Source organism: Anomalospiza imberbis, chromosome 8, assembly GCF_031753505.1.
Source record: "Anomalospiza imberbis isolate Cuckoo-Finch-1a 21T00152 chromosome 8, ASM3175350v1, whole genome shotgun sequence".
Lineage (NCBI taxonomy): Eukaryota > Metazoa > Chordata > Aves > Passeriformes > Viduidae > Anomalospiza > Anomalospiza imberbis.
Genome location: NC_089688.1, coordinates 4,268,944 through 4,294,262, shown reverse-complemented (window position 1 = coordinate 4,294,262; position 25,319 = coordinate 4,268,944). Strand labels below are relative to the sequence as shown.

The 25,319-nt window shown below is 44.4% G+C and overlaps 1 protein-coding gene across 26 annotated transcripts in view; it reads left to right on the top strand.

The window, feature by feature from the left end:
* Positions 1 to 25,319, top strand: part of PCDH15 (protocadherin related 15) — a 626,487-nt gene that overhangs the window by 481,224 nt on the left and 119,944 nt on the right. For 20 of the 26 annotated variants that reach the window (XM_068197046.1, XM_068197023.1, XM_068197024.1 and 17 more), the window contains 7 exons: positions 280 to 300; positions 2,744 to 2,878; positions 5,104 to 5,253; positions 13,479 to 13,672; positions 17,858 to 17,990; positions 23,995 to 24,074; positions 24,951 to 25,044. In XM_068197046.1, coding sequence (XP_068053147.1) covers positions 280 to 300; positions 2,744 to 2,878; positions 5,104 to 5,253; positions 13,479 to 13,672; positions 17,858 to 17,990; positions 23,995 to 24,074; positions 24,951 to 25,044 — 807 coding nt within the window. The remainder of the gene's footprint in view (positions 1 to 279; positions 301 to 2,743; positions 2,879 to 5,103; positions 5,254 to 13,478; positions 13,673 to 17,857; positions 17,991 to 23,994; positions 24,075 to 24,950; positions 25,045 to 25,319) is intronic. The other 6 variants (XM_068197049.1, XM_068197047.1, XM_068197042.1 and 3 more) reach the window with 1 other exon arrangement.

Here is a 25,319-nt window from a genome sequence, read left to right as displayed (position 1 = left end):
TTTTCATCAGTTTTAGAAAACTGCTTTGGGCAGAGTTGTAACCCCTGGTGGGATTTGAGGAGCAGCAGGAATGGAACATCCACGTCCATGCAGGAGTTTCTCCAGAGAGTTTTCAAGCAGAACACACTTGAGCCCAGGCTTTGTTTATTGGGCACAGCATTTTGTGTCTCATTTTCTTGGGTTTTTTTTGTCTGTAACCATGAATCCCCAAATGTTCTGCTGTCCCTCAGTCCCAGGTTTGTGCTTCCTCAAGTGTTCATTTTGTGTTTTCCTTTGTAGGTCCCACCAGGTGCCTTTCCTGTAGGTATTGGGTGTTGTGTGCAAAACATCTTTTTTGGATTTAATTGTGTGATTTCTTCCTTTCTTTCCTCCCTCATTTCTCCCTGCCCTGATGGTGTTTGAGGCTGGGACTATGCCTTGGTTTGTGAAGCCTGCAAAGAGCCCTTTAAACACATTGGACCCAATTTAGGGCATAATGTCATGCATTGTCGTTGATTAATGTTCACTAAATTATTACAAGTCTTCAAAGACATCCTGAGTATTACAAAAGTGATTTTTAAATTCAAAAGTACCTCACGTTTGAACTGTGTGCTTGAAATGCTCCTTGCGGGTTGCATGTGAACTCCTTTGTGTGGGTTGTGATCATTTTCTACTTAAAATTCCACGTTAAACAATTTATCAGAGACCAGCCTTGTCTCCATGACCCAGTAATGTCACCAGAAATCACAATGCTGAAATGCACTCCCCAAAATAAAATTAGCAAAAATAATACATTATTGAAAATTGTGTTGGTGGTATAGCTGGAGTTGTTCTCTCTCACATGAAATGTTCAGTTAAGCCAAGCTGACTTTTCAGACAGCATAAAATGGGATAATAATGTCCAAGATCCCTGACAATAATGTCAAATAACCCTGGTAATAATGTCCAAGCATAACAATGCTTTTCCAGATGAAGGGAATAAATTGCTCTGTGGCACTGACATGCCTGGGAGGTGGTAAAATAGGCATTGATTGCTGTAAAGGCAATTACCTTCCATATTAGGAGAACATTTCTAAGCAAAGGAATAGGACACATTACTTACTCCAGGAGGGTTTGGGATCTCCATCATTGGTTTCTCTCAGGAATAAATTAGGGAAAAAAGTGCTGTTTATTAGTGTTCAAAAGGACATGAAAGCAGGAACTGCAACACTAACTAGGGTTTTGTAAATTAAATTCTTAACAGACTTTATGATGTCTACAAAGTGAGCAATTATGGACAATTACCTTACCTAAGTTTTCCTGGAATGAAGAGGTTGCTGCTTGCATTGCTGGCTGTAAAGTGGGTTTTCATTTTCCCGGGAGCTGCAGTTGCAGCTTTAGGCACTGAGGAACCACTGGTGTGGAACACTTGGATAATTCTTTCCCATGGCTTCCTGGAATGTTTTCTCATTTAAATAGTGGAATATTTGGTTTTTGAGCTTTCATTTGGGCTTGTTTAAAGCAGTTTCTGTCTGTCCTGGTACCACGTGGTGCACATCGGGGTTGGCTGGGGACCTTTCCTGTGCTCCCAAGGGTTTTAATCCTCCAGGAATGGCACTAATGGAGTGACTCTTCTAGAAGAGCTTTGGATTCAGAAGGAGTTCAGAGAAGTAATGCTCCTTTGGAGATTTTTTTACTGAATTCAGCTTTTCTCCTCTTGGGATTGTTTCTGGAATTCAGCTGGCTCTCCCTATGGCCTCCTCTGTAGGGATGGGATTTGTGGAATGATGTTGGGAAGCAGCTGGTAAAATCCTGGATTTTCTGTCATTGCTGGTACCACTCCTCTGGTTCCTAAGCTCCACATTCCTGGGGACAGTTTAAAGCAGTTTTTATAGGACTTGTCTCCCAGCCTTTTGTGTTTTCCTGGAATTTGCATTCCCCTACCAACAGAAATAATCTCTGTAACTCATGAGCAAGAGCGGCAGGAAGTCAGTTTAAATCAACCAGGTTATGGACAAGACACCAAAAGTTGTTGGAATACTGTGGGCAACAAAAAGAAATGTAGTTTGCTTGAAAATTGGACTCATGCAGAGCCCGATCACTTAAATAACTCAAAAACACCTCAAAAGAGATGGAAATCAGGAGTGACCCAAGTCCTCAAAAAGCCTTGAGTACATTCACAAGGCTTTTTACCTTAAAATGTTGCTTTTCAGTTCATTTATTATGTTTTCCCAACAGAGAGGTTCCTAATTCTGCATCAATACATTTGGATTCTTTCTGGGACCTAAAGAGACCCCCTGAGCTACCTCTGTTTCCTGAAACACTTCACCACATGTCATTCTCTTTGTTCAGTGCACCAACCCAGCTGTTTTATTGCTCTGTTAATCAAGTTCAGCTTCTTTTGGGTTTTAATATGAAGATAAATGCTTGAATCTGGTTTCTTCTATTAAGTCGTCTCTGGCTTAAAAAGTACTGGTTTATGGGGGAAAAAAGGAACTTATTTAAAACCAGTACAGGTACTTATTTGCAATTGGATTTTCTTACTCTAGTGGTTTTTTAATACATTTTTCATCAAGAAGATTAGGTTTTTAGGCCAGCGGTGATTTTTTTTTTTTTTTACTTTTTTTTTTTTTACAGTTTTTTAGATTTTTAGTCACAGCATTTGTGCTTAATTTAAGTTTCAACTAAAACAAGCACTTGCAGCAAGTTGGAGACTTAATTGGAGATTTAATGTCCCTCTGAATTTATAATAAAATGCTCTTTTTTCCCTGTATATTGTTGAAAGACCAAGGATCCACAGCTCCATCTCTTCCTGAACGACTACACCACGTTTTTCACTGTGACTCAGAGTGGCATCACCCGCTACCTCACCCTGCTGCAGCCTGTGGACAGGGAGGTCCAGCAGCTCTACACCTTCTCTGTAAGTTAAAAGAATACAACTCTGTCACATCCAAAAGCTATTTATCTCCAAGTTTCATAGCAAAATTGAAAGGTCTGTTCATTATAGTGGCCACGGTTGTGGCAATTATTATCTGTAGGGTGTAAATTTCCATCAGACATCAGCACCGTATCGTTCATTTTTTTGCAAATGGAAAAATGATGATTCCTGACACAAAAATCTTGCTTGGATGTAAAACAATAAGGACACAGGTTAATGAAAGGAGAATACAAGAAAACAAGGCATCATTTCTGTGCCTCTGACAGGTATCCAGAGGTTTATGTTGGATATTAGGACAAGTGTCTTCACTGAATGGGTTGTCCAGTCCTGGCACAGCTGCCCAGGGCAGTGGTGGAGGCACCATCCCTGGAGGGATTTAACATATGTGAGGATAGAGGACATGGGGCAGTGGTGGCCTTGGCACTGCTGGGGGAATGGTTGGACTCGATCTTGGAGGCCTTTCCCAACTAAAAGGAATTTATGATTCTATGCTGATCATCTCAAGGCTCTTCTTTAGAATATAACTGCTGCAAAATATTACACTATAGTACAGTAATTATATAATACGTACCATAATTAATTATTTTTTGTTATTATTAAAATTACAATTATCATTAATTAATATAAATAAATAATTTATTGTTTCCTATTAATATTGTATTATAGATAATATAATATTACAATATTCAAATATAATTTGCTGCAGAACAAAATCTGCATCCATAGAGCTACAAGTAAATAAAATCGTCTGCCTTCTGCTTTGTTAACAAAATACTACCATGGCTTAAGGATGTTGTCTGGGGTTTTGCCCCCACAAAAATGTAATTGCCTAATCTTTCTTATCCAATCAGCACAGTGTCCCAGTATTTTATCAGCTGCCCAGAAGAGGGAGAGCAGTGAAGGATGAGTTGGTTGAGAGCAGCATTTTAGATTCCCCTGCCAGCACCTTCTCCATGGCCCCAGGGATGGTGCCTGCTCCTCATCCCACAGCAGGATCTGAGCCCTCTTTTTTATTCCTGGCCTTGTTTTTCTCATTGCCTTTTTTTCCTAATCCCTGGAGCCAGGAACATGAGCCTTAACTTGGGCTTTTTGCTTTATTTTTGTCCCCCCCCCCAAAAAAAAAGGCTGGCAGAATGCACAGCCAGTAGTACTAAAAAAAAAAAAGGGAAAAAAGCTGAAATGGATTTAGTATTCCCTCAGGATGTGGGTGAACCCCATAAAAACCCTACAGTGATTTGGAAATGGGTTTGTGGGCAAACCCAGTTCTTCTCCAGGGGTTCCTACTCTGTGTCTCCCTATTTTCTGTCCATTTTCATTGGAAAGGAGAGCTCAGATTTCCTCTGTGGAATAAGAACAGCCTCCAGCTCTGTAATTCCTACCTCGAAATGTTGTCTGGGAGGTCTGATGCCTTGAGAAGTCTGCCCTAGAGAAGAGGGCAGACAGAGTTAAAGAATAAAGCAGGGATTTATTAAAAGGATCTCCTCCATGGATCCACCTTGGGCAGCACAAGAGCCCAGCCAGGGCTGCACCCAAGAGGAACCAAAATGGTCCCAAAATGCACGACTGCTCACGGGGGCTCTCACTTTGATCAGTTCTGCTCCATTTGCACATTGGAGTTCATTGTCCAGTTCCAGCTCCAGCCCATGCAGTCCCATCCTGCTTGTTTTTCTCTCTTCAGCCCACGTTGTTTGTGCTCTTGGGGCTGAGATCTGGATCATTTGTCCTTGGTCCCCAGCTGGAGAAGGAATTGTTTTATCTCCCTGCTCTGTGAAGAGAGCTCACCATCCCTTAATGTGAAGCTTAGAACCACACACTAAAGCAGCTCAGAATCTGAAAAGTATAAAAGCTAAAACCTGAGGGCATCAAGTTTAACAGAGCTCCTGGGTGTGGTGATACCCAGGTGAGACTCCATGATCTCAACAGCTCCAATCCCAGCCCCATCCCTGGAAAATTCCATGTTATTCCCTCTCACTTCTACACTGGAAAGGTTTGGATGTGTTTGCTTTGCTAATGCCCTGAATCTTGCACGTGCAGGCTCAAGCTCTGCTGAATCCTCCTGTAACTGTAAATGCAGAGAGAAACAAAATGCTGATTTTGGGTTGTCAGGCTGCATTTTCTCCTGTTAGGATTGGATTTCTCTTGGAATTGTACATAGAACACACCATTAAAATACCTTCCTCTCTTGCTTTTTTTTAATCCCTTTGAAGATGACAGCTTCTGATGGAGTCCAGGAGAGTGTCCCAGTGACTGTCAACATCCTGGTGATCGATGCAAATGATAATTCCCCAACCTTCTCCAACATTTCCTACAATGTCAAGATCTATACGGATATGAAGCCTGGGGAAGGTGTTATAAAGGTAATTTCAGGGCTTTTATTACCTTTGTTAACTCACTTTTTGTTAGCAGTTCATGGCCTTGTTCATCTCAATTGGAAATGCATTGAAACAAGCTGGAAATGAAGTTTTTGTATCTGCATCCACTTCATTAATTAAATATCTATTCAAAATTGCTACTAGTAAATATCAGGTCTGTTCTAGCTGTAGAGCTTCAGCTCAGCATCTTCCTCTGAGGTTCCACAAAAAAATTTCAGCTGAAAAATCTCAAAAGAAAAAGAAAATTCTCCTTTATTGGTGGGACATTGAGATAAAACATTTTGGGAGAAGAGGTAAGCAGTGGAGTCGGACATAACCAAGAGTGTTTTCTCATGCCAGAAAACCTGCTGGTTTTGGCAAGTTTGTTTGTAGAGCAAATGAGCAATGAAAAATGGGTTGAACATGGGCCCAGAGAGAAGCAGCTTCAATTAAATTTCACCAGAACCGATTTATGCTTTAGTGCAGAATTGGAGGTGAATCCTGGTGACACTGCAATTAAAGGAAAAAGGATCTTTTTGTGTAATTCTTCCAAGATCTCAGCCCTGCTCTGAGTGCTGCCAGTCCAGATGGATGAGAAAACAAGATGCCATTGGTGGCTTCCCAGAGTGGTTGAAGGCAGTAGGAACATTGGGAAAATACAATTAATCAGCTGACTTAAGTATAAAATGCCATTTCTGAACTGTAATCAGGAATGAATTTGATTGTAGCAGTGCTGAGGAGATGGTTCAGAAAATGGCATTTTCTGTCCCTCCTGTCCCTCTTGAGCTGTACTTGTGCCTTTGCATCTTCAGCTCTTCCTTTGTGTTGTTTTGTCCCCTCATCAATTTGGGCTACGAGTGTTCCCATCAGGGACAGCCACAGGGTCATTTCCAGCAAGATTTGAGGAAAAGAGAAAAGTTTGAAGCACAAATTCCCTTAAATGCTGCACAAGGCTGGGTGGAAACATGACAGCAAATACTGTTTTCCTGCAGGAGCCAGGGAACACAAGGCAGAAAATGTTGCTAAATGAGATTTCTGCTGGGGAAAAAGGAAAGTTTTCTACTCAAAGTTGGCCTTGAGGATGCTCTGAGCTGCCTGAGGTGTGTTAATAGTACCTGGGATGAAGCAGAGCAGCTCCTGGGTCTGTCTGAAGCTGCTGAAGTGTTTCTGTGCTGAGAGGGAAGATGCTGCTCTCCAGCTCCCCAGAAACATCCTGGTGTTGCAGCTGCAAGCATATTCCAAACCTGGAGGCTCTCAAAGAGCAGAAGGACACACTTCTCAGGAAAACTGAGCCAGAACAGGTTATTTGGGAAAGGAATAATGAGGAAGTTGGGCCTTTAGCTCACCTCTGCTAAAAAATTTAAATTCCAAGAGTGAGGTTTTCCCAAATCCATGCTTCTGTCTGCACAGTCAGCACACGGCTACTTGCAGGTTTTCTGAGTTTATAATCTGATCAGAGGGAGGAGGTAGAAAATTCTGCTTGGTTTGGGAGAGAAGTTGTTTTTGAACTCATCCCACATTACCAGATGGGTTTCCTCAATTACCCACTTAAAAATTAAAGAAAAAAAAATAAAAGCAAAGGGTCAGGTCTTGGGATTTCCGTGGACTGGTGATGATGCCAGAAATAAAGAGGGCCCATCACAGGAAGGATTTGTAGCTGCTGGAGAGAGCCCAGGGGAGGCACCAGGATAAGCAGAGGGATGGAGCAGCTCTGCTGGGAGGAAAGGCTGGGACAGCTGGGATTGTTCACCTGGAGACAAGAAGCTTTGGGGGGACCAAATTGTGGCCTTGCAAGGCCTGAAGGAGCTCCAGGAGAGATGGAGAGGGACTTGGGACAGGACACAGGGAATGGCTTCCCAGTGCCAGAGGGCAGGGATGGATGGGATATTGGGAATTAGGAATTGTTCCCTGGGAGGGTGGGCAGGCCCTGGCACAGGGTGCCCAGAGCAGCTGTGGCTGCCCCTGGATCCCTGGCAGTGCCCAAGGCCAGGTTGGACAGGGCTTGGAGCAGCCTGGGACAGTGGAAGGTGTCCCTGACGTGGCAAGGGTAGGATTGGATGAGCTTTGAGTTCTCTTCCAATCCAAACCATTCCATGATTCCCTGATCTGGATTTTGGGCAGCTGCACTCTTTGGTAGGTTGCTCAATAAAATACCTATAAATATGTATGTATACTTCATATATGTGAAGGCTTTATAAATACTGTCTCAAAGGCCAAACTGAAGTTTCTTTCCCATTTTTTGAACCCTGGCGCAGTGATTTCTAGGGGTACTCATCTTGTTGTCTCCATGAAGAGCAAAGTCACCTTTGACCCCATCCTCCCTCCTGGGGTCAGGATCCTTTGGGAACCTCTGCTGGGAGAGGATGCTCATCTCTGCCAATTCCCAGAGGAAAATGAGTTCATAAAACCACTTTGTCTGATCAGAGAAAAGCAGGTTAGGAAAAGAACAGTGACCTCAGAGTGTCTGAACAGTCTCATAACCATCTATAATAATCAGACTGATTTTCAGCCACTTGGCTTTTATTATCCTTAGGGTGCTATTCTTACATTTCTTATATTTTTTTCCAGAGTGCAGTTGCAGGAAAATGTACAAGTAAAATGGACAAATTACCCCAGTATGTGCTTTCTTGCTGCCTCATTTTGTGGGACATTGTTTTGATTTTACTCCTGAAAAAAGCCCCAAAACATAATAGCTTTTAAGTTACTTGTGTTTTCTGTCTGGTACACTCTTAAAAATAAAAGAAATTTTAAAATTCTTAGGTTCTGCTTGAAAATTACCACAAGTAGCGAGCAAATATATTCATTGCAAGCTGAATTCAATTTTCCCCCCATTTTTTCCTTTCTGCCTGGATGATAAGACCAAAGACTTTTCCTTCTTTCCCTCTTGCCTTTCAGAGAAGTGACAAAACCAGGTTTTATTTTTATTTCAGTTGTCTCCTCTCAATACTTGTGAAATTTTTCCAGGCCTTTGCTGAGGAGAGTTAAGTTTAAATGTCTGTGTATTTTGCTCCTTTCAGCCTGAAAGTTTCTCATTTTTCCTTCTCCTTTCATCGGTATTTTATTGTGCTCCCTGAGAGTTTCTCAGTTGAGAAATCTGTATTTTAAAACAGTTAAATGTGGTAAATAATTAACTGTCACTAGAAAGATTATTAACAGTAAACCTAGTAAAGTACTTAATTCCATCTTTTTTATGTTATTATATTTTTGCTGCCCGGTTTTCCATTTTTTCACTGCTGTGCCTCAGATATTGAAATGAGTTGCACACTAATGGGTGGGGTTTGTAGCAGCAGTGCAACAAAATTTCATCTCTATAATTTAAATCCAATGTTTTTCTTTTGACAGCTCTAATTTTTATATTCAGGATGCAGGGAATAGGGAATATTGAGCAGGAAAATGGGAGAGCTGGGAAGGGACAAAGGGTAAAAAAAAAAAAAAAAACATTATTCACCTAAATCTTGTCCCATGAGGAGAGTTTCTGTATTTTGTCTTTACAGGAAAACTTGTGGACTGCACTTAAATGTGATTCATGGAATGATCTGGCTTGGGAGGGACCTTAAAGTTCATCCAGTACCACCCCTGCCATGGGCAGGGACACCTTCCACTGTCCCAGGCTGCTCCAAGCCCCAGTGTCCAGCCTGGCCTTGGGCACTGCCAGGGATCCAGGGGCAGCCACAGCTGCTCTGGACACCCTGTGCCAGGGCCTGCCCACCCTCCCAGGGAACAATTCCTAATTCCCAATATCCCATCCATCCCTGCCCTCTGGCAGTGGGAAGCCATTCCCTGTGTCCTGTCCCTCCATCCCTTGTACAGAGTCTCTCTCCATCTTTCCTGTAGCTCCTTCAGGCTCTGGAAGGTCACAATTTGGTCACCCCAAAGCTTCTCTTCCCCAGGCTGAACAATCTCAGTGTTGCTCTTCTTACATCCGACCTCAAATTATCCACGTACCTTAATTTCTCCCTAATTTCCTGGTGCAGTGGCAAGACTTGGGTTCAGGGGCTCTCTTCCAAGAACAATTAAATAATTTCCTGATTGAAAATGGAGAATAAAATACGCAGGGGATCAGTGCCCTGTTCGTCACTGAAACAATTTTGTCTGTTAGCACCAGTACAAATTAATTTTAAAGGTCCAGCTTAGCCTAAGTTCTTGATTTACAGCTCTTAAAAGTGCATTGTGCCATAAAAGAGCAGGACAGTTTAGTGGAAATCTTAAGATCATGGAATATCCACAGCTGGAAGGGGCCCATAGGGTCATGGATCCATCTTGGCCCATGAGGAGATTTTTTTTGTATTCTATCTTTACAGGAAAACTTGTGGACTGGCCTTAAATGTAGTTCATGGAATTCCATGAACATTACAGGGGATCCAACCCCTGCCCTGCCAGCCAATCCCACCCTCTCCATCCCTGGGAATATTCTCCATACACTCCTTGGTGCTGTTACCTGTTCCATGCCTGACCACTCCTGAACGTTTCCCTAAAACAATCCTCGCATAACTCATCTCCAAACCCCACTTCATCTTTTATTTACGTGTTTATTTGCAACCTTTTGCCTTCTGCCCGTCAGGTAATTGATTTCCATCTCCAAAGCAAATCTGATTAGCAGAGAGAGAAAACAAAAACAGGCTGTGTTTGCATTGCTCAGCCAATGTCCCTGCAGACTCAAGGAAATATAATGGATTGAAGCTTGATTAAATGTCTGAAGGAGGTAATGAAGAAGTGTTTTAACCTACTCAGAGATCATTACGTCTGGTTGACTCAAGTTCAGGAATATCTCCGTAACAATCCTGAATTTTTCCATCACACTGAATCTGCTGAAAACTGCTGGGAATGTTGGTCACCGCTTTATCTGTCAAGGGCCAGGTGACCACAAATGTTGCTCTGAGAAGGTTCCAAGTCAGACATTGAAGCCCAGTTTCCTCCAGTAATGAAGTGAGTCTGAGCAGGGTTTATATCATAACCAAGATGTGTCTTTGTAAGCTTAAGGCCATCCTTTTCCTCCCAACAGAAATATTCCTGAACTTCCTTTTCCTCCCAAGAAAACCACTCCTAAGTATCCCTTTCCTCCCAGAAAAACCACTTCTTGTTGCAGCAGAATCCACACCTATTTTTCCAAACTTTTAGTACATTAAATTTTGACGCAGTGGAGCTGATCATGCTGGATGAAAATTTCTTAGCAAAGTAAATGAAACCTTGTTTTGTTCATCTCCCTTTACATTTTAGCCCCTGTTTCTAAATCTTGGTAACTGTAGAGCTCTATTGGGCTGGGACAGCTGGAGATGGAATTTCTGGAATCATGTATTATGGCAGCAGTTAAACTTTAATTCTATGTAATCCCAGGTTTGATTTCTGGTTTTGCCCCCAAAATGTTTTTCAAATCTCTTCTCTTTCCAAGCATTCTGTAATTGTAGGTTTAATTAACCTTCTTAATCTCTGTGCTTGCATAGTCAATTAATTTTCTTTTTTCATGTCGTCACAGTAAAAACTGGCCTGGTTCCAAATCCTGCCATTAAATCCTCAGGACCCTGTATTTTAAATAAAGGCTTTATCTTTTTTTTTTTTTGTGTGTGTGTGTGTATGTGTTTCTGTTACTTTTGAAGTTAAGCAGACAAGGTTTTTACAGCTCTGTCACTTGGGTGGATAATTATTTTCTGCAAGGTTAATTAACACACCCAGGTGTGTATAGAAGCTATAGAAGGAGTGATTAAATTGCAGTTTTCATAACATGGCTCCTTCAGAATTCCAAAAGAAATAAGAGAATGAGGTAGATTAAAAAAAAAAAAAAAACTTCTGCAAATATTTATTTATTTATTTAGAAATCTTTAAGAGGAGATTACCTCTGTTCCATGATTTTTGGGGCATTTCAAGCATTTATCCTATGCTCACTATACAATGTGTCCCAAAATGCCATAGGAGATGAATTAAGATTTGTTTTTAAAGCTATTGTGGGCTTAGTTCTCGGTTTGGACAATATTAATGACTTTCTAAATGAAATTTTGTATTTCACTGAGCCTTTGTGCATAAAGAATCAAGATTATCTTAGAAACCAGTTAGATCCCTGAGTTTTTCCCTGGAAGTGTCCAAGGCCAATCTGGATGGGCCTCTGAGCAGCCTGGTCTAGTGGACACTGCCCATGGAACTGGATGAGTTTTAAGGTCCCTTCCAACCCAAACCATTCTATGAATTCACATCCTCCCCTTGGTGCCAAGTGTTGTGTGCAAATGGGATTAACTCAGATATTGCAGCTTTAGGGTTTATTCTTGTTTTAGTGGCAAGGTTTGGTTTCTGCTGTTTTGAATCTTCAGACATCTTTGGGCAAAGGTGTTTTCATAGTTCCAGGTGGTGTTTTGGGAGTTTCTTTGGCAGTTTTGGGTGTTTCTTTGCTAGTTTTTGAGTGGTGGTTCGGCAGTATTAGATGGTGGTTTGCAGCTATAGGTGGTGGTTTGGCACCTGTATGTGTTTTTTGGCAGTTCTGGGTGGTGGTTGGCAGCTTTAGGTGGTGATTTGGTAGTTTGGGATGCTGGTTTGGCAGTTATAAGTTATGATTTGGCAGTTTTGGGTGCTGGTTTGGCACTCTTGGGTGGTGCTATGGGAGGCTGTGAGCTGCTGAAGTTGGTGTGATGCTGCACTGATGGATAAATGATTCTCTATCATGGCAGGGCCATCAGGGAGTTCCTGTCCCTGACTCCAGGTGTCACAAGGTGTCAAGAGGGGCCCAGAGGCACAGGTGAGGCTGCTGTTTGCTGGCCTTGCCTCAGGGGAGTGGCTGTTGATCCTGCCTTGGCCTTGCAGTCAGTGCTGAGGTTTTCCATCACTGCTGCTGTCCTCCATCCCTGCTGCCCCAGAGCAGGAGTGTTCGTGTCAGGAAAGCCAAGGAAGACACCTTTGAATTTTCATCCTCACACTGGGATCCCTGCAGGGATCCTTCCAGAGGCTGGGATTACTTTGGACATCCTAGGAAAGCTCTGCTGTCACCCCTGGTGGTGCCCTTTCCCATTCCCCACCTCCTACTTGCTCGCCTGGAGCTGGAAGCAGCAGGGGACACCATGGTGCCATCATTCCCTGTAACTTCCACTGCTGGCTGTTGGCAGCTGGATGCACAGCTGGATGCTGTGGCCTCTGGATGCTCCAGGGCTGCTCAGACCACTTTGTCATTCCTTGTGCCATTTGAGGAAATGTCCTATGGAATGCAAAGTCAGTTGAGGAACATGTGTATCAACAAAACAACTCCTAAAGCAGGAAGAGACAACAAGACCGGGTTGAACAGGGCTTGGAGCAACCTGGGATAGTGGAAGGTGTCCCTGCCCATGGCAGGGGGTGGAATGGGATGAGCTCTAAGGTCCTTTCTAACCAAAACCACTCTGGGATTTTCTTCCATGATTCACTAAAAGCAAATACATTCCCTGGGCTCTAATTCCTGGCCGAGTGTGTGTTTGATTTAGTGTGGCTCACTACAGAAATGGGATAAACCCACTGCCTTTCCCAGGGGAAGGGAAGAAACCCCTCATTATGTTCACAATTAGAATTTGGGTCTAATACCAGGATTTAGATTTTTCTCAAGGGATTTAAAGACAACATGGCACTTGGGAACATGGGTTAGTGGTTGCCTTGGCAATGGTGGGTTAACAGTTGGACTCAACCATTTTAGACGGCTTTTCCAAGCTGAACGATTCCATGATTCCAAGTGTGTATCCCTATGGGAACAGCTGCCACTTCCCTTCCACTTGGCTGCCACAGCCATAGGTGCATGTGAACACAAACGTTGCTCTCCAGCTCTGCATGAGGAGGGCTTGGAATGCCAGGCCTGGACATGAGAATTCCTGGCACTACCAGGGCTGTCACCTGGAAAAGTGGAGAGAAGGATGGGAAATAAATAAAAACAAACCTTTCATTACTCTTGAAAGACAAAAAGAGGTCAAAGACAAAAAATGTCTTCTTCTTCCATGTGCTTTTATAGAAAGTCTTATATATTCCAATCCACAGAGAGTAAACTTGGTCTAGATAAGTGTCTTAATTTGTGTCTTAAAATAATGGGCTTGCAGTCTTTAGCAAGCAGTTTTTCTCTACTTCGTGGTGTTTTTACACCTATTACTGTTCATTTCAGCTGTATCTTTGTTGGGCAGTGCTTAGAAATTCCTGTGTGAGTTCCAGATGTCCGAGCTCCCCTTTCCTCCTCCCGAATCCTTCACGGAGCCTATGGAAGTGGCCTCTGCTGACCCTGTGGTTTTGCCTTGCAGCTGACGGCCGTGGATGCTGACGAGGGAGCCAACGGGCAGATAGTGTACGAAATCCTGGCTGGCGACCAGGGAGACTTCACCATCAACGAGCACACGGGGCTGATCACCATTGCTCCAGGAGTGCTGCTGGCAGTGGGGCGCTCCTACGCCCTCACCGTCAGAGCGTCTGACAGTGCCCCCCCTGCGCAGAGAAGGTAATTAGTGCCTCCCCTAACGACTGATTCATTACTCCAGCAGCTCAGCAGCAACACCTGGGCCACACCCCACACCCCCATGTTTCTAGTCCACGCCTCTGTTCTGGAAAAGTGGCACACACAGGAGAATTCTTGCCCTTTGTGGTCCTTAATGGTATTTCCCTTACAGCGCTGGGTTTTCATTATTTTGTTTGCTTGCCATGGTCAGCCCAATTGTGCTGTCGCTTTCCACCCCTTCACCTCATTGAGGTGAAGGGGTGGAAAGAAGAAAGCAAGTGAGAAGGGAGATGCTTTTTGTTCAGAAAATGCAAAAAGGATCCCAAAGAATGGGGTTGCTGAGTGGGAGAACCTCTCCAGGTGTAGAGTGTGCAGTGTCCCTAGGAAGACTGAAATTCCTAAGGGCGGAGTTATCTCTGTTGTACCCCAGATGAAAAATAAGAGCAGACTGCAAATTAAGGATTTAGGCAGGGAGGGGAACATCATCTTTAAGGTCCTTTTTTTACCCAAACCATTCTATGATCTATATGTTCAAAAATCAGCAAAGGTATCAAGCCCTGCTTACCTGTTTCTGTGGAGTTTGTGTTCTAAATGTGCCAAAATGTCGTTTCATGAAGGTGTGGAGGGAACAAAAAAATTTCTGTTGTGTTCTGGGCCTGATATTGATAATATGACAACCTCCTTGTCCAAAGAGCATGAAGGGAGGAACAGGAGGTTCCAGCATTTATACCTCCCACAACAGTAAAGTGAAAACCTCTTCTTCAAATGGGAAATGTAAGAAGAAAATAAAATACAAGACTAGGATTTCAGTAACTGGATTTTCCTCAGGACCTGCTACTTCTATCGTGTCTCAAAGAAAGCAGCTCATGCTGTTGTGCACATATTTTATAATTACTCTCCATACAACTTGTTAAGTTGTTCATGAAATTAACATCTGGTAGCAGTCCCTTGGCTGAATTTCACTCTCTTTTTCCTCCTGCTTGCTTTTTTGATAAACCCTCTCGAGCTGGTAGCAGGCTGCTGGTAGTGCTGAGGAGAAGACTGAGGACAATTATGCATTTATTTTGTGTAGTGCTTCAGAGAGAAGGCCAAAAATCAGTATTTCCTCTTCAGAGAGTCTGAGATCCCTATGGAGTGGCTCCACACTACAGCTCTGATTGCCATCAGCTCCTTTTGTGCTGGAGAAATCTTAGAGTTGCCTAAACTTATGTATTTCTGAGGATGGATGTTGGGAGCCTGTGCTTCCTCCTCTGAAAATGCCTTCAAGGCAAGTAAGAAGTTGGAAGCTTTGCCAGGATAACCAAAGTCACCTGGAAAGTGGGTGGATTTCAGTCTCCCCCCTTGCTTATGCACAAAGCAAAACCCAGCCACTGAACCTGGCTCAGGAATTGTAGCTCTGCAGCCTTTGTGAACACAAATTCAAATCGGAATTTGGAATTCTGTGTAGGTTTGTTGGGGTTTATTTTGCATGGAATGACATTTAAAAATGTTGGTGGGTGGCTGTGTCCTGAGATTTGGGGTTTGAATATTATTAATTATAATTATTCATGTAAGTTATTGAGATATCATGGAGATGTTAAGGTTGATCAAGATCATCAAGTTCAACCTTGTCAACTAAACCACACCAAGTGCCACATCCAGTTGTTTCTTGAAACCTTCCAGGGCTGGAGATTTCACCCTTTCCTTGCACAGCCCACTCCTATATTGAGGCACAACAATTTCTATTTTTGAAAAAAAAAAAAAATGACAACATTTGTAAAATCAAACAATTTTAGGTCAGACTTTAAGCTTTTCACAATCCCTCAGATTCCTGGACATGATCCTGGTGGGATTCATATCACTTGGTGATACAGGATTCTGCTGGATTAGGTCAAGATAGGTTGGTAGACATGGAGATACAGACAGAAATCCATTAATCCTCAATTTTATAATTGCCCAGAGCAGCTGTGGCTTCTCCTGGATCCCTGGCAGTGCCCAAGGCCAGGTTGGACTTTGGGGCTTGGAGCACCCTGGGATAGTGGGAGCTGTCCCTGCCCATGGCAGGGGTGGCACTGGATGAGTTTAAGGTCCTTTCCAACCAAAACCATGATTCCATGTGGAGGTAATTCAAGCAGAGATGGGGATGCAGTTGACTTTCAATCAGCTGGTGGGGCACAAAAGCTGTTTTTCCATGCTGGAGTGATTTTGGGAGCTCTCTGCATTTCCCAAATGCTGTACTGGTCTCTGTGTATTCACCTGCAAACACCAACTGCAGTGCTTGGCTCAGCTCCATCTCCTTCCCCTTCCTATGCCAAAGGAGAATTTGCCAGCTCCTTAACTGGGCTATAACCTACACAAAAGACATGTGGGAAAAATGCAAGGTGTTAATTAAAAAATGGATAGGAATTGCAAAAAAAGCCATTCAATATTAGAGTGCTTTTAGTTTGCAGACTATTAGTACTTTACTCCTGTGATTTTGCCTTAAATATTTGAAGACAATTTACTTCCTATTCCCAGAATCCCAGAATGGTTTGGACTGGGAGAGACCTTAAAGCCCATCCAGTGCCAGGGCAGGGACACCTTCCACTGTCCCAGGCTGCTCCAAGCCCCAAAGTCCAACCTGGCCTTGGGCACTGCCAGGGATCCAGGGGCAGGCACAGCTGCTCTGGGCACCCTGTGCCATGGCCTGCCCACCCTCCCAGGGGACAATTCCTAATTCCCAATATCCCATCCATCCCTGCCCTCTGGCAGTGGGAAGCCATTCCCTGTGTCCTGGCACTGAATCCTGTCACTGTGTGTGTGGATGTGCCCTGAGGGGCAGAGTCCCTTCCCTGGGGGTGTGATTTGTCCTTCTGGAGATCAGTTTCTTATCCTGGAGCATGGCCAGAGGGTGTGTGACAGTCTCCAACACGTTCCTCTCAGCCCTGGCATTGCTCTGCCCAGCTCAGTCAGGGACCCAGACCTCCAAACCCTGCTGGGAAAGGGCAGTGGGAAACACCAACAGCACGGTGGTGATTCTGCTCAGCCACAGCTTTGGGCAGCTAATTAAAAGTATTGATCAGTAATGTTTTAATATTAAATAAGCTCATTTAATACAGCAGCTGTTTCAACAATAAATCTCTGGTGATTTTGGGCAGGACCCTCTAAAAATGCTCTGGAGTTTGCTAGCCCTGGAAGAAGCAGCTCTTTGGGTTCATGACTTTCTTCTCTCTCCCTCTTCCTGCCCCACCTCCAAAAAAACTGGAATAAATCCCTTTGTTTTCTTTCCTGCAGCTCTAAAACCTGAGATTTATCAACTTTGTCCAAGGATTTATGAGGGGAAAAGCCACACTTTTCAGCACAGCACTTGCTCTTCTCAGGGGTTTGTTCTGGGGTGGGGATACTGTGCTGACATCCAGGAGGGGAAGCAGGTGGGATAATGGAGCAGAGAGGCAAGAGGAAGATCCCTTGAAGTCAGATTTTTAACCTCCCATCTCCAGGGGGACTCCTGGCTCCCTTTCTCAAGTTGAGGCTGTTGGATATCAAGTGGGTTTACAGGATGATCTGTGCAGGGTCTTCAGTGTCAGTGTCCCAGAGAACCTTCAGTATTCCACCTGGAGTGCTGTTTGCAGTCTGTCTGGGACAGGGATTCACTGCAGCTGAAGGGTTTGCCAGGGGTTCGTAAGCTCCTGCACTGCCACTGCTCTGAAATGGGATTTATTGCTCTGAAGTGGGGATTACTGACCCACAGCATCGCAGCAGAGCTGTGTGCTTCTCTTCTCCCAGCATTTCCCTCTCTGCCAGCATTCCTTGCTCCCTCTTTTCCAAGCAAAGGAAGCCAGCTGGCTGCCAGCAGGGATGCTCCAGGGGTGGCTGTTGTGTGTGGCAGGAGCAGTTCCCAGCCTGGAATTTGAGCTGCTCCCACAGAGGACACAGCATATCGGGTGCTGTTTGTGGAGTGTGCACTGATATCTCACTGCTGTTTTTGAAAATACACCACTTTGGGCTGCTTTGGGGGAAATTACTGAGCTTTTCTTCCGGATCATGTGGCAGCCTGCTTTCCTTTTGATGCAGAAGGAAAAATATGTCCTGAAGCTTTTTGAGGAGCAAAGGGAGGCTGTTAGAGCTCGCGAACACACAGAGTGTAAAGCAGCCATTGTGGGTTGCCTTGTGGATTGGATTTATTGATTCTGACTGGTTTTGACTGGTTTTTCCCCCTTTGCACTGCAGGAGCTCCATCACCACTGTTTACATCGAGGTGCTGCCTCCCAACAACCAGAGCCCTCCGCGCTTCCCGCAGCTGATGTACAGCCTGGAAGTCAGCGAGGCCATGAGGATCGGCGCTGTTCTGCTAAACCTGCAGGTACCCAGGCTTCCCTGGCATGCCCTGAGGGTGCTGAAACCTTCTCCACCTTCCTGCCCTCTGTGTCTATGCCGTGCACAAGCCAGTCCTTTCATCCAGGGGAAAAAAAGGGGCAGTTCAAAGGGATTTGAAAATTGTTTCATTTTGATCAGCAGCCCCTTTTACATGGATTGTAGAGAAAAAGGGTTCACTTGGCTATTTCTGTTACTTCTTTTTTGATTTAAATATTGTAAAAGTTGCTGTAGGCTGCAAATGGCACTGCCCAGAGAAGCTGTGGCTGCCCCTGGATCCCTGCGAGTGTCCAAGGCCAGGCTGGATGGGGCTTGGAGCAGCCTGGGACAGTGGAAGGTGTCCCTGACTATGGCAGGGGGTGGAATGAGTTGATCTTCAAAATCCCTTCCATTCTGGGATTCTGTGATAATTATATTAGAAAAAATTCAGAGAGTGGCTGGGAACTTGAAAGGACCGTGATTTATTGTGTTAGAATCTTTCTCTGTATTTGCCAGCAGATCAGAGGAGCTTCAGCACCTCATTCATGGGGAATTTCAGCAAGATTTCTGGACATTTGCCTTCCCTACCCTGTTGTTTTTGAAAAATGCCTGAAGATATTTCTACCCCTTGGTGTGTGTAACAACAGGCTGAGAGGGAACAGAGATCCCAGTGCTTGCCAGGCCCAGGATTAGTGGGACCCTGTGCCATGGGATCAGGGATCATGCAACAGCTTCTGGCCAGGTCCAGGAGCAGGAACATCCCTCATCCTCATGCAGCAGGATCAGACCTCCTCTCGTTGCACTAATAATTAAAAAATCAGTTCTCGCCTAACTTATTTACTGCTCCTTATCTACTGCATTGCATTCTGCCCAAAAAAAAGGCTGTCCAAAATAGGGAGGTAAATGGGAACTCTTTATTGAGGTGATTTTCTGAGGGATCAGAAACTTACTTAATGCTGTGTTTAGCAGTAGTGAAATAAAGGAGCTCTAATTAACTCACTGGAGCAGGTGGATGGGAAAGCTCTTGCTAAAATGGTTTCCTGCTGAAAGACTGGGATTATTCTGGCTGGTTAAGTTCATACAGTCACCTGTGCTGAGGGAGGATGACTAATTTAGCTCAGTGCTGCCAATTAACTCCTGGCACATCTGTGGTGCCTGCAGGGAGTGAGGAGTGGAAGGGACAGGCTGTTCAGGAGCCTTCTCCCCCCTGGTGAGAGACACTTGGGGTTGGAAGCCCCAAAGAGTAGCAGGAGCCAGGAACATGCTGAGAAACAGAAACATTTGTGTTTCCTTGGCAGGTGCTGGAATCTGTAGCTGAGGGCCTGAGGGATCTTTGGAGGCAGAAAAAAAACCTCTTGGCAGGTTTTAGAATTGAAGGATTTGATGGGATTTAAAAGTGGTTGGAAAGTGAAGCTCCAATGGAATAATCTGCTTTAATGTTTCACTAAACCCCAAGCAGCCCATTCTGGGCTGGCCCTGCTGAGGGACCTCCAGGGCTGTGTCCAGTTCTGGGTCCCCAATCCAGGAAGGACACGGAGGGGCTGGAGCGTGGCCAGGGAAGGGAACGGAGCTGGGGAAGGGGCTGGAGCCCCAGGAGCGGCTGAGGGAGCTGGGAAGGGGCTCAGCCTGGAGAAAAGGAGGCTCAGGGGGGACCTTGTGGCTCTGCACAACTCCTGACAGGAGGGGACAGCCAGGGGGGGTCGGGCTCTGCTGCCAGGGAACAGGGACAGGACAGGGGGAAACGGCCTCGAGCTGTGCCAGGGGAGGCTCAGCTTGGACAGCAGCAGGAATTTCTGCATGGAAAGGGTGCTCAGGCCTTGGCAGGGGCTGCCCAGGGAGCTTTGGAGTGCCCATCCCTGGAGGTGTCCAAGGAAGGGCTGGAGGTGGCACTCAGTGCTCTGGGCTGGGGACAAGGTGGGCACTGGGCACAGCTGGGACTCCATGGGCTGGGAGGAGTTTTGCAGCTTCAGTGATCCTGCATTTTATGAAAAATACTTGATTATTAAATCCCAAATATGCTTGTCTTTAGCTTTGGTGATTAGTCCAGCACTGTATCTCTTGTAGGTGTGGTAGTCCTCAACCTGAAATGTGGAAGATGGAGAGGAACTTTTTACAAGGGTCATGAATGCCGGGACACAGGGAATGGCTTCCCACTGCCAGAGGGCAGGGATGGATGGGATACTGGGAATTAGGAATTGTTCCCTGGGAGGGTGGGCAGGCCCTGGCACAGGGTGCCCAGAGCAGCTGTGGCTGCCCCTGGATCCCTGGCAGTGCCCAAGGCCAGGTTGGACTTTGGGGCTTGGAGCAGCCTGGGACAGTGGAAGGTGTCCCTGCCCTGGCACTGGATGGGCTTTAAGGTCTCTCCCAGTCCCTCAGCAACTTTTCATAATTCTTTAGGAAATTTGTGAATTCACTTTCCGGGGAAGATGGAGAGAGACTTTTACAAGGGCCTGGACACAGGGAATGGCTTCCCACTGCCAGAGGGCAGGGATGGATGGGATATTGGGAAGGAATTGCTCCCTGGGAGGGTGGGCAGGCCCTGGCACAGGGTGCCCAGAGCAGCTGTGGCTGCCCCTGGATGCTTGACAGTGCCCAAGGCCAGGTTGGACAGGGCTTGGAGTAGCCTGGGACAGTGGAAGGTGTCCCTGCCCTGGCAGGGGTGGCACTGGATGAGCTTGAAGGATCCCTCCCAATCCAATTCCAAGTCCACCTCCCTCGTCCTGCATCAAAACCTCCATCTGTATTAAAGGACTTTAGTGTGCAGCATATTTCTCTTTTCATCTTCCTTTATTCCCTCCTGTGTAAAATCCACCAGGACATTTTAAACATTCATAAACACAGTATTTAAGCTTCTGAAACCGTGTGCTGCCTTTTCCAGGCAACACAAAGTTCCCAATTAGGCACCTTGGTTTGGGTTTTATTGCCTGTGTTCCATCGATGACATGGAATTTCATCAAGCCTCAAATACTGCACGAGTGTTTTCATCTGTAAATTTTCACACTGATGTTTCTTTTCCTGAGTCTTATCAATCCAATCAGTGTTTGGGCTGGTACAGGTTTAAAAATTATGCTTTTATGGCTCTCTCTTAGTAATATTTTGGTAGTTCTGCATACAGCAGGAGGGTTACAAAATCCTGGCGAGAGCCTGCAAAACTTTTCAAGTATTCCCAAATTATCAAATCTGAAGATCTACAAAACATTAGGGTCAGTAACAATGCAAATGTAGCTGCTTTAAATTAGCCTTTAGACTTTGGAAAAATAAAATTCACTTTTTTTCTTGTACATTAAAATTTCTTACACTGATGATGGAGGGCTTTATTTCTTTCTTATCCCCTTATTTATTTTCTAATGCACCCGGCTGGTCTTGACTGGTGCTTTAATTAACAACATTTGAGATTAATGCAATATTAAATGATCTCCACTGCATTAATTTGTAAATAAACCTCAGAGTTTATTGCATGCCTGGGAGGCGTTTATGGCTTCATGTTCTGCCAGCCATTATTAATTAAAATATGCAAATGCTGTCATTTTTCTGGGAGCCTTCAGAACAAATAGGGCTGTTAGCAGGTCCAGTTATGTGCTGAACAAGGAGCTAACATGGAATTGTTGTGTGCAATTTATGAAATCACTCTATGCCATTGATCTGGAAAAAAATCAGGAATAGATTGCTCTTCTCCCTTGCCTTCAGTGGTTTTCTTCTGTACACAAGAACTTTGTGTTCTTTGCTTTTAAAGAAAGCAGGACTTTGTAAAAGAATTATTAAAAGCAGGAGTTTTTTAAAGCAGTTTTCCCCCTTCTTTTTTTGTAAAAGATTTTCTGTGGGGATAAGGAGAAATTGAAATCAACAACAGCCAGTCTTTGATTTTGTAGCTTCCTGAAAGCCCCCTGACTTGCTATGAGAGAATACAGACCATAATGATACCCCTGAGACAACTTAATGTGAAGGGAGGGCAGGATGCCCTGCAGGGAAGGTAAAAGGAGGACAAAGGGCTAAAGACATGAGCAACCATGGGATTCTGGTGATTTAGGATTGAGGAGAGCCCTCAGAGATGCCAGCTCCTCCCATTGTCTGCCTCCAGTGCTTGCAGCATTTTGTGTTCTTGGCTCAGATCCTGACTGTTCTTATCCTCAGGCCAAGGAGATCCAAATTCCACCCACACCTCCTGTCATTCAGTGCCACCCATGGGATTTATAAACAGTTTTCCCAGTCTGTCATCCATGTTGTGGATGGGAATATTGATCAGTGCTGGGAGAGCTGTACACACCCGAGCAGAACTGAGTCAGTACCAGCACTGCCCACTACTGCCTGGCCTTCATTTTGATCATGGGTTTAATTCTTGCTTAATCCCACCCTCCACTTGGAGACTGTTGTTGGAACTCCTTTGGGAAAATGTCCCAACAAGCAGTAGGAAAAGCCTTCACCATGGCTCAGCTGCTTTTTTGAGCCACAGTTTCTGCCCTGTTCAGGAGACTTGTTGTCCTGTTGGAAAATCAGATTAAATTGCTTCAGCATCCTTTTGTGCTGGAGAAATTCAGTTCTGTGTCATCCATCTGCATATTGGCATTACAGGGAATTTAAAATTATTTGGATATTTTGGGGTTTCTTGGAATTGTCCTCCGCCTGCCTGATGCCTGATTTCCTGGCTCATTCTTCCATGAAGGATAAACCTTGGGTTTGCTCTCCAGCATTTTTGTTCTCTGGGAGTGCCAAAAAAAAAAAAAAATCTCTGATGGCTTTGAGATTGCTCCAGCCTTTCTATACACCAGGATGGACTTCATCAGGCTTGAATTCCAGCAGCTGATTCAAAGATGCTCTGTTTATGAACATCTGCTCTGCCTGACTCTTGCCCAGCTCTCAGCTGAGGTTTTGCCCCAATTAATTTAGTTTGGAGCTGGAATGGGGGAAGTTTTACCTCTCTGACCTTCTCAACATCATCCCTTCTGCTTTTCAAACCACTCCTCCGGTTCCTTCTGTAACTTAAACATTTGTTATCCTTTGTGTTCTCTCCTGTTTCTATTCCAGTTTTGCCTTGACTTCTGACTGTGTCCCCATCCAGTTTTTCTTGCTCTTTCTTTGTGCTGATCCTTTCCAGCTGTCTTAGCCCCTGTTTTTTATTTGACTAAACCAAGTTGTTTTGATACTGCATTCCCTGCTCTGCCTGCACATTTAAATGGTTTGTGCTTCTGCTCTTAATTTTGGGGGATGTTTGAGTTGGTTTTTTTGTTATTCTTCTTGGCTTTTTATCTCAGAAATTGCTTTTTAGGTGGTCAGCTCAAAGCTACACAGCCTTTGATTGTGGTCCACAGAAACAATTTGATGGGAGCAAGGGGAGGGTTGGCCTCTTCTCTTCTAGACCAGAGGGAAAGGCCTCAGGTGTCACTAGGAGAGACCTCAAAAGTAATTTCTTCAATTTCTGAAATATTTTTTTTCACCTTATAGGTAGAATATCCTCATTTTGGTTCTGTTAATATCTGTTCTTAAAGGTCTTACCCTGATCTTCACCCCCCACTCCAAGAAGCAAATTATTTTGGAGGGTGAGTGCTGCAGTTAGAACTCACTGGAGCATCAGCCAAAGATTGGGATTCTAATAAGATAACAGAAAGAGAGATCTTGATAATAAGTGGAAATTAAGAATGGAAAGAAAGGAAACTGAAAGTTCAGTCTAATCAGTGTGGAGCAGCAGAAAAATAGAAGTAAATGACTGAAGACTGAATTTCATGCTCATGCTGCTGGATGAAGCTGTAATTTGATAATTAGATAATTACTAATATTTAATAGTAATTATTATCCTGCATTCAGGATATTGTCATTTCTGTGCAGCATAGGAATTCTGATGTGCTCCAGCTTTATCTTGAGTAGCCCATCAATAACCAGAGTTGCCTTAGAAATAGGGATTGGTGTCATCCCTGTGAGAAACTTTCCTAAAACTTAATTCCCCAGTTTCTGCATAGAAGGGAAGAGAAGAAATCTTTGCCACTGACTGAATTTTATCCTCTTTTTTTCCTTCCCTAAAGGCTTTCGATAGAGAAGGCGACCCCATCAAATACCTCATTCAGAATGGAGATCCTCAACAAGTTTTTAATCTCTCTCAAAGGTAAGTGGGAAACCCTTGGAAAACAAACTTGGAACTTGTCAGCCCAGGGAATGGAGGAGCTGAGAGAAAAGGGCTGTGCTTAGACACCTTCAGCTGTTCCTTCGAGGGGCTGTCAGCCATTAATGAGAGCTCTGTGAGCCAAATTCCACTCTGGGCTTTGTCACTGGCCACTGTTTATTTATTTTAAACACTTTAGGTAAGGGGAACTCACTGAGGTGGAAAGATTCCATTTAAAAGAGTGGCCAGGGATTAATTAAAACCCTTTTACCTGTCAGCTCCTGACTAATGGCAGGGACAATTTTTGCTTTAATTTCCTGACTTGTCATGGTTTAGCCTGTAGTGAAAAGCCTTTTGAGCATTGTTTAAGAACTGTGTTTTCCTTAAATTGAATTCCAACTTAAATAGAGTGAGAAAAGAGGGTTTGTTATGAAATATAAGCACCAGATTGGTCTGTACCCAGCCCACCATCCTTTATTTTACCTATTATTAGCTATTAATTATTATTTGCAATCCAAAGTATCCTTTTCCTTGCAGGAGGAAGGGAAGTTGGTGAGCTGACTTCCCACAATAAATGATGGGACAGAAGTAACCTGGGGCTTATTAATTCCTGGTGCAAAGTAATTCTAATTTGGTATGAGGGAAAGATTGTGAACCTAAATACCCAAACCCCCTGAGACAGATTGATGTTTTAATCCAGGATTATTCCTGTATCCAAGTGGAGAGCATTAGGAATTGGCTCATGGCTTTTCTTGGCTTTCGCCCACAGAAAGCCTAAAAGCTCCTACAACGAGGAGCCTTGGTGTTGGGAAGGTGGCGGAGCTCACAGACCTCTCCCAGGTGCCCTGCTAACGTGTCCTGGTGTTGTTTCATTCCCAGCTCTGGCCTGCTGGCCTTGGGAAAGCCCCTGGACAGAGAGAGCACTGACCGCTACATCCTCATCGTCACGGCCTCAGACGGCAGACCCGATGGGGTGAGTGTCCTGCTGATGCCTTGAGAAGGCTGAGCTAGAACAGAGGTTGGACAGGGTTAAAGAATAAAGCAGGGATTTATTAAAAGGATCTCCTCCATGGATCCACCTTGGGCAGCACAAGAGCCCAGCCAGGGCTGCACCCAAGGTGAACCAAAATGGTCCCAAAACGCACGACTGCTCACGGGGTCTCTCACTTTGATCAGTTCTGCTCCATTTGCACATTGGAGTTCATTGTCCAATTCCAGCTCCAGCCCATGCAGTCCCATCCTTGTTTT